The sequence below is a fragment of the Mytilus galloprovincialis genome, chromosome 8, assembly GCF_965363235.1.
Source record: "Mytilus galloprovincialis chromosome 8, xbMytGall1.hap1.1, whole genome shotgun sequence".
NCBI lineage: Eukaryota > Metazoa > Mollusca > Bivalvia > Mytilida > Mytilidae > Mytilus > Mytilus galloprovincialis.
This window is the reverse complement of record NC_134845.1, coordinates 93,928,083-93,936,584: the sequence shown is the minus strand read 5'-3', so window position 1 is coordinate 93,936,584 and position 8,502 is coordinate 93,928,083. Positions and strand designations below refer to the sequence as shown.

Genomic DNA, 8,502 nt, shown 5'->3' with positions numbered 1-8,502 from the left:
TATTTTTACGAACTATCCATACTGATATTTATAATAAAATGTGCGGTTGTGTCTGCAAAAAGTAAAATCACAAAAATACTGAACTCAGAGGAAAATCAATTTGAAAAGTCCATAATCACATGGCAAAATCAAAAAACAAAACGCATCAAAAACGAATGGACAAGAACTGTCATATTCCTGACTTGGTGCAGGCATTTTCAAATGTAGAAAATGGTGGATTAAACCTGGTTCTATAGTGCTAACCCTCTCACTTTAATAACAGTCTCATCAAATTCCGCTACATTTACATGATGCGTTAAATAAACAGTCACAATTAATAAAATAGTCAAAATATGGGAACATCAGTCATCATCGTATAACAACTTAACAGGACACAAAAACATCTACTATCTACGAACACAGGGATTGATTTGAGTGTCTGACGTCAGAAAAATTATATACGTCACATAAATTTGTCGTTCAATGTGCATACAATAGTTATCAAAAGTACCAGGATTATAAACAATTTTAAAATTTACATAGGCAATGTACGCATACAGGGTTAAAAAATCAAAAGAATGTAAGAATAAATTACAGAAATAGACCAGATTCAAACCAGTCCAAAAATTATACATAGAATTTATGAGAATCCAAAACTTTTAAAAGGGAACAATTTAACAGGACACAAAAACCTATCTACGAACACATGGATTGGCGTCTCCCATGTTAGAGTTTGTAGTTATTTGATAAATATTTTATGTTCGCTTGAGTTTACGAATTAGAATTTAACAGTAAAAACATTAGCGTAGAATATATATTCCCGAATATATCATATCACTTAAAATAGGTAAAGGTCAGAGTCTGACGATAAATATCTAATTAAGAATGAGAAGTCGAAATGGTTTGTATTATAAATACTCAAAGATATAATATTTGGACCTGATAAAGAGTCTAAAATAAAATATACCATTTTGTAATCCATATATACTTTACGCGCGTTTTAAGCAGATCATTTAGGAAAGTTGAATCAATGAGAATGTTCCTTCATCCAAGCATATCTTGGATGTGCAGGATGAAGGTCATTCTTAGAATATGAGCCTGAGGCTCGAAAGTAATAAATTAGCTTAACTTCTCTATGAGGGGTGAAGCTTACATGTAATATCTCTGTTTAAAGAAACAAACTATCACCACCAGACCATAGCTGGCCAGTGACCTTGACCCTAGTATATAAGCACCTGTTCCATAATAACTTGTCATAATTTAAAGCAAGTTTGTGTCGACCAAATATAAAACCCATTGGAAAAAGGGTGGGTCTGACTGATAAACCCTAGGGTGGGAATTAATTACTTTTGAGCCTCAGGCTCATATTCTAAGAATGACCTTCATCCTGCACATCCAAGATATGCTTGGATGAAGGAACATTCTTATTCATATTTCGCCTTCGGTCTCAAGTAATAAATTAGCTTGTTTAAAGTGTAGACACAAACTAAAAACAATTTTTATAAATGCCAACATTTAATAAAGCATAGAAATCACACGTTCATCCAGTAACTACAACTGAAGAAAAGTGTTTTAGTACTGATATTATTCACTTTTCCTTTTATAGAACTTATAAACAGTTTTACCATATGTCCAGACTAAGCTGTTGCCATTATAAAGAACATAAATATCATATCAATGTCCTTTCCACATGAATCAGGAAATTGTGATATAATCATAAATGATACTTAAATATGCATCTGTGAGATCTATAGATGTTAGCTCTCTCTCTCTCTATATATTTATATATATAGACAATCATCCCTAAAAATTACATCTAAATAAAAGATAAATGGTCCTGCTCCAAATGATGATATTTAAGCCACAAGCTAAGTTTGTTTGAATTTTTCAAATAGGTAACAGGCCTTGAAGACCCATCTTTCTTAGGAACTAAGAAAATATAGGAAATAAACTGATTTTCCAATGATCGATCAACCTCTTAAATAGCTCCCTTAGCTATCAATTTTTGGACTTCTAAAAATATTTCATCCTTATGAAAGATGAAATGTATTTTATTCAAATATGTGGTACATCATTAAAAACAATTTTATAACCATTTCTTATTAAATCTAATATCAATAGATCATTTCAAAATCATAATATTTATGTTATCTACTGTATATAGCAACTGGCTGAGAAATTTGACCTCTTTGAGATTCTCTGTTCCCTTTTGGGAAACCTCTACCTCTCAATGAAGGGAATTGCCTACTAGTATACGCCCTGTTGACCAACAGAGCCTCCGCAGTTAAAAAACTCATATTGCCTTTCCCATAACAGCTGGGAGTAAAATAATTGCTAGACCTGGAACCTCTTCCAAGGAATCTAGAATTTGCTTAAGAATCTTTGTATAATCACCAAGTTTGCTTCATGCAATCATAACTAAAAACGTAATAAATCAACTATCACATCAGAATTACAAATAAGTTTTATCATCTAGATATTTCTGAGCATCTCCTATGCGTTTAAAGAGAAACCCATGGTCAAACAAACAAATAGAATTTTACAATAAAATCCTCAACAATAGGGGTGATGATCAACCCCTTAATAAAGTATCTCTGGGTTTCCTGCATCTTTGAAACCACATAGTGGGCCTGTCTAGGCAGTGCCATTTCAATCTTGTTATTTATCCTAGACACACTAGGATTCTCACAGTTCTCAGGGTGATAGTATTACTCCTCTTTGAACTAGATATTTTCCTGATTTGATATTTACTGACATGGTAGTATTATTAACAGTCACAGAAAGTCCAGAAGAAAACTTAGACACAGTTTTCTGCCTGTTTAAACAATTTTGGGATTTTCCAAGCAAAATCATGATTAAACTGTTCAACAAACAGGCTGAGATAATGGACCATTAATCTCACTAAGAGAAGCCTTAAAGGCTTCTGAAAACCTTAATGCAGGATCAAAAGACGTATCAAAATTCAGTTCCGGCTGGACTATCATCAGCCATGGCACAAACTCCAAAAGGAGGTACATGAACAGTATCATTACAGTAGTTCAGATCAAAATTAGTACTAAATCTTCATTAAAGTAAGCCTCTAATGGCAAAATTCGAATAAAGCAGCAGGTTTCTCTACAAACTCTGCTTGAGGTGAAGGCAGAGAAACTGTCTCAAACCTCATGATTCATACATGTTCTTTACTACATTAATAATAATGAGTCAATGCATAAATATGTATACATGCCTATCTTAAATCTCAACAGCACTATCTTGAGAAAAAATCACAAATCAAGGAGATTTTGAAGCTATACAAGTAGCACTAGATTTTAAAAACTTACTTTTGACTCGTTCTATTGCTTTGTCAATTATTTCCAATTGCAATGCCATTATGATCTTTTATCAAACTACTAGATTTTATAACTGTTTAAGAAGAGGATTTATTCAAAATACCTCTTGTTTTCCTATTAAATTTATCATCTTTAATTTCTAAAACAATTCAGAGGTGATGAAAATCATAGCCATCACCCTTGTAAGTGTAAACATAATTCTAAACATCTTGCAAAAGCAATACATGTGCATAATCAAATTCAGCCATTGTAATAAACAAATGTGTACCTGTGCAGGTAAAACACGTGTAAATTCTGAAGAGTACTCACGACCTTCAGGTGAATAGAAATACTTTTAAATATCTACCTGTTTAACAAACAGGAGTATGAATTAAGTAACAAATGTGCTGTACATCGTACTAAGGCAAAAACTTAATGAATATATAAAATTGTCATACATCGTAGACAATAAAAATTTTAATTAATTTCCATCGACACTTGTCATACATCGTAGACAAGAAATTTTTAAATTCATTTTCATCAACACTTGTCATACATCGTAGACAATTTAGGAATTATTATTTCTAATTAACAAAATAACATTAGAACTTGTCGTACATCGTAGACAAGTTAAATGTAACTTTAGTAACTTTCCCCTAAATCTTAGATAAAAATAAAATAACTAAAAAGAATTCAAGTGAAGTGTTCACTTCACACCCTCTAGAAAAATAATGACAAGTTATTATGGAACAGGTGCTTATATACTAGGGTCAAGGTCACTGGCCAGCTATGGTCTGGTGGTTATAGTTTGTTTCTTTAAACAGAGATATTACATGTAAGCTTCACCCCTCATAGAGAAGTTAAGCTAATTTATTACTTGAGACCGAAGGCGAAATATGAATAAGAATGGCATTGACAATAAAGGTTATAAATTGATAGACACAGATCTGTTTCAATAATTTTTTTATAACATCTTAACATAAAATGAAATTTTATTAAAAGGGCAAAACTTGCTTTGTGCTTTACAAATCTATGTTTTTCAAATTGGCATATCTGATTTCATAATGATCTGTGCACTTGTACTTATTGTTTTGTACTCTTCCGAAAGAGAACTACATAACATCACACTTACCTGCATCTGTCGCACCTGTATCTGTATTGTTTAGCTGTTCTTGCAACTCTATAAAAGATATCATATTTAGATATTCTCTTTGATCTCTTTCTGGACAAATTTTTATCATAAACACTTTAAAGTATGATATTTTGGAAAGCTAAACTGAACGAATTACATATATTTACATTGTTTATATATGTCGTGCAACCCTTTAGTCTGATCTATCAAAAGTAAACCATATGTATATTCTAAAACCAACGTCCCTAACATTAGTCGATTACGTGCAAAAAGAGACACAATTTAAACAAATTTATGGTACTGCTAATCACTGATTAGTTTTTAGGGTTTGCTTTTTAATTATAACATGCTAAATAGTCACTCATCGGTGTTGACATGAATATCAATTATGTGGTCATTTTTATAAATTTCCTGTAACAAAATATTGAATATTTTGAAAATCTAAGGATTTTCTTATCCGAAGAATAGATACCTTAGCCGTATAAGGCACATCATTTCGGAATTTTAAGTCCTCAATGCTCTTTAAATTTGTACTTGTTTGGCTTTATAACTATTTTGATCTGAGCGTCGCTGATGAGTCTTATGTAGACGAAACGCGCGTCTGGCGTATTGAATTATAATCATGGTACGTTTGATAACCGATAAGTATACGTGCGAATGGGTAATATCATACTCATCGGTTCTCTTGAAATCAAAGCCAATTGAACAAAGGATAAGTATCGAGATCAAGAACAGAACAACGCAATGTTATATGTAAATATAACTTACAATGACAAACCTAGGTATTTTGATTGGTTTTATTATTGTAGCAAAAGTCAATCCACAGAAGAGATGAACACGAAAACGGGAATAATAGAAACAACTTTGTTAAATGTCTATTATAAATACAAACCTGACGTTCTCCTTAGGTTTAGGGTTTTCTTCTTTTTTGACAGTTTCTCTGCGTAAAAATAATGATCTTATTAACAATTTTATTCACATCTTATATGTGCGTTAAAATTGTAAATTATTATGAAATGAAATAAAACAGTGTATTTCTAAATATAAACAAATCGAATTACCTGTGTTGAGCTAATCTAAAAATATCACAAATCAGTTTCCAAATTGGGGTGTCTAAATTATAATCAGTTTCCAAATTGGGGTGTCTAAATTATAATCAGTTTCCAAATTGCATTTAAAGTACTGTTTTCTTTTCCAATTTCACTTTTTCAGGTGCAAAAGTTGGGTTATAATAAACACAGTCTTTTGAAATAGCTGTTTTCCTTGTGTATGCCCTGCCGGAATGTTTTCCTTGTGTATGCCCTGCCGGAATGTTTTCCTTGTGTATGTCCTGTCGGAATGATTTCCTTGTGTATGCCCTGCCGGAATGTTTTCCTTGTGATTGATTTGATAAGATTTTGATAATAATTGTTAAATAAAGTTTGAACAACCCTTTTGTATTTGAAAACTGCAGGTTCAAGTATGTCTATTATTAGTTTGTACTAGCACATCATATATATGTCTTTTATTAAAGACCGCTTAGTTTTTCTTTGGTGTGCATCCCAAAGTCTTTTGATAAGACTTCAACTAGAAAGGTCAATGATTCAATGAAACTTAAACATCTAATACAGTCTATATCATGTATATGGAATGAAATTATGTTTAGGTCTTCGTCATAATAATTTAAAAAAAAAGTTTTGAGATGTGTATATTATGGTACAACAGGATTCAGAAGGAGCCCAAAACAACCTTTTTATAAATTTGAGTTACAGTTTCCTATGAATTCATTTAACAGCAAAGCTTTCTAAAAGTCCTTCATTTTTTCTTAAATTTGCTATATCATTAATTTGTAAAAGGTCCTTTATGGTTTTGAAATCTCTTTAGAGTACAGGTATGTCATAACTTTTAATCAAATTATATCTTCATTTTTGGACTATAACTTAATTTGCTGGTCAATTGTGAGTATTGTAATGACAATATTAACATAAACCAAAATGTATTCAACGTATTTGACATTTTGTCTTTAAGACAAAAAAAATCATTATAATAGTATAACGAAGTCTTCTTTGTTTTAGTAGATATCCTTGATCCTACTAGAAATTTACTACAAATTCAGAATCACTCTTTTACACATTTGGATATTCAATTTCCAGTAGTAGATACTGAAACGCTGATTTGTTCTTGATTTTAATTACTTTAAGTATAAATCGGAATTCTAATTTCTTTTAGTAGATACTGGAATGCTGATTTGTACTGGATTTTAATTACTTAAAGTATAAATCAGAAATCTAATTTCTTTTAGTAGATACTGGAATGCTGATTTGTACTGGATTTTAATTACTTAAAGTATAAATCAGAAATCTAATTTCTTTTAGTAGATACTGGAATGCTGATTTGTTCTTGATTTTAATTACTTAAAGTATAAATCTGAATTCTAATTTCTTTTAGTAGATATTGAAATTCAAATGTGTACTAGTAGGATTTTGAATCCTGATGAATTCCAATTTAAACTGTAAACATATATTTAGGATTCTATAAAGTCAACGCATTACTTTGCTTGTGTTGTAACTCATGAAATGCTGGTTATTTTAATCAATGATCCGAGAACACTGACAATTTTGAATAACAGCGTATACTGGCATTGCATTATCGCATATTCTATTAAATCTGGAAAACTTTGATTATCTGAGATACTAATACATAATATAATTAAAACAAGAAGCGGAAATGCCATAATTATTCAACCCTTTTCAGTCGAAAAGAGACTGCTTATATACCAAAGTTCATATGAAAAAAGAGGAAAAGACAATAAGAGTTTTCAAAGCAATTTCATAGAATCAATAACTAAGAACAAACTTACCCAAATGTTAGTTCCCCAAACAGTTTTCCTATTTCTCCCTCTGCTACTGTCTTTTTGGCATATTTGACTGATGGCATAATAGGAATCTTCATTTCTTCTATTTGATCGATTTGTGACTTTATTTGTTTTAGCTTTTGTAACAACTTCGTAGTATCTTTTATACCCTGGGTGTCTTGATAAAATTTCTGCTGCTCCTTTGTCTTATCCAAAGCTGTTTTTAACTCATTGCCAACAGACTGTAAGGTTTGAACATTCCTTCTATCTTTCTCCTTTACAGTATCAATAAGACCTTCGACTTTCTTATCAATCATCTCTTTCAAGTGTCTGCCTTCTTCTGTTATAGCCTGGATAACTTTCTGTACATCAGCTTGATATGCATGGGTACCTTGGTTAATAACTGCTATCTTTGACTGCAGGTTTCTCATCTTCATGTCGATCACGATTTTGACCTCATTTTTGATTCCTTCAGTTGATTCCTTGATTTCAGCAAAATCATGTGATTTGTGTTTTTTAATTACACATATTTTACAAATCGGCGAATTACATTCCTTGCAGTGATATATAAAGTTTTCATCATGTTCTTTACAATATTGTTTTACTTCCGGGTTTATATTTGGACCACTTAGAAATGTATGGTTTTTGCTCATCTTTGTCCGTAAATGAGATATTTTACATCCATCACAAAACAGCTGGTCGCACTGTTCACAGTAGTGATGACCAGGTCCAGAAACACAAATATCACACGTTTTAGAAGCTACCTGAGCCATTTTGATGTGCATGTAATATGAGAAAGTACATTTAAAACTCGCTATTATACGGTGAAAAGCTAACTGTTCCGGACCATGAATGCATTGTCCTTAAATAAAAGGTAAAATCTATAACTAATCCTTCAACAACCATTATTTTCCTTTTTCACAGGGAATATATGCTTTTGTTATATTTTAGAATATGATTGTTTTCAATTAATACTTTTGTAAAATGAAATGATCATTCAATTCCAAACCAAAGATGAACATTGATATATTGGAAATCAGACAATATTAGAAATAAGCCGCTCCAACTGAAACAAATGTTTCACCATTTTGGTTAGCTTGACAATGTGTGATTTCCTGTATATATATGTAATATTCTTTCATCTTATTCTTATTTAATTCATATAATTTACGGATATTGTGTATTCGTCAGTTTTAAGATTGTCTATAACTTGTCGGTTTAAATATGATTACATTAAAAAGATGACAAAA

The 8,502-nt window shown here is 31.2% G+C and overlaps 1 protein-coding gene across 1 annotated transcript; it reads right to left on the bottom strand.

Moving 5' to 3' along the window:
• Positions 1 to 2,843: 2,843 nt before the first annotated feature.
• LOC143043834 (E3 ubiquitin-protein ligase TRIM45-like) lies at positions 2,844 to 8,025 on the bottom strand. Its single transcript, XM_076216014.1, has 4 exons — positions 7,259 to 8,025; positions 5,312 to 5,359; positions 4,420 to 4,467; positions 2,844 to 2,910 (listed from the first exon to the last, which is right to left on the bottom strand). The coding sequence occupies exons 1-4, from the start codon at positions 8,023 to 8,025 to the stop codon at positions 2,844 to 2,846; spliced, it is 930 nt and encodes a 309-aa protein (XP_076072129.1).
• Between the last annotated feature and the right edge of the window lie 477 nt (positions 8,026 to 8,502).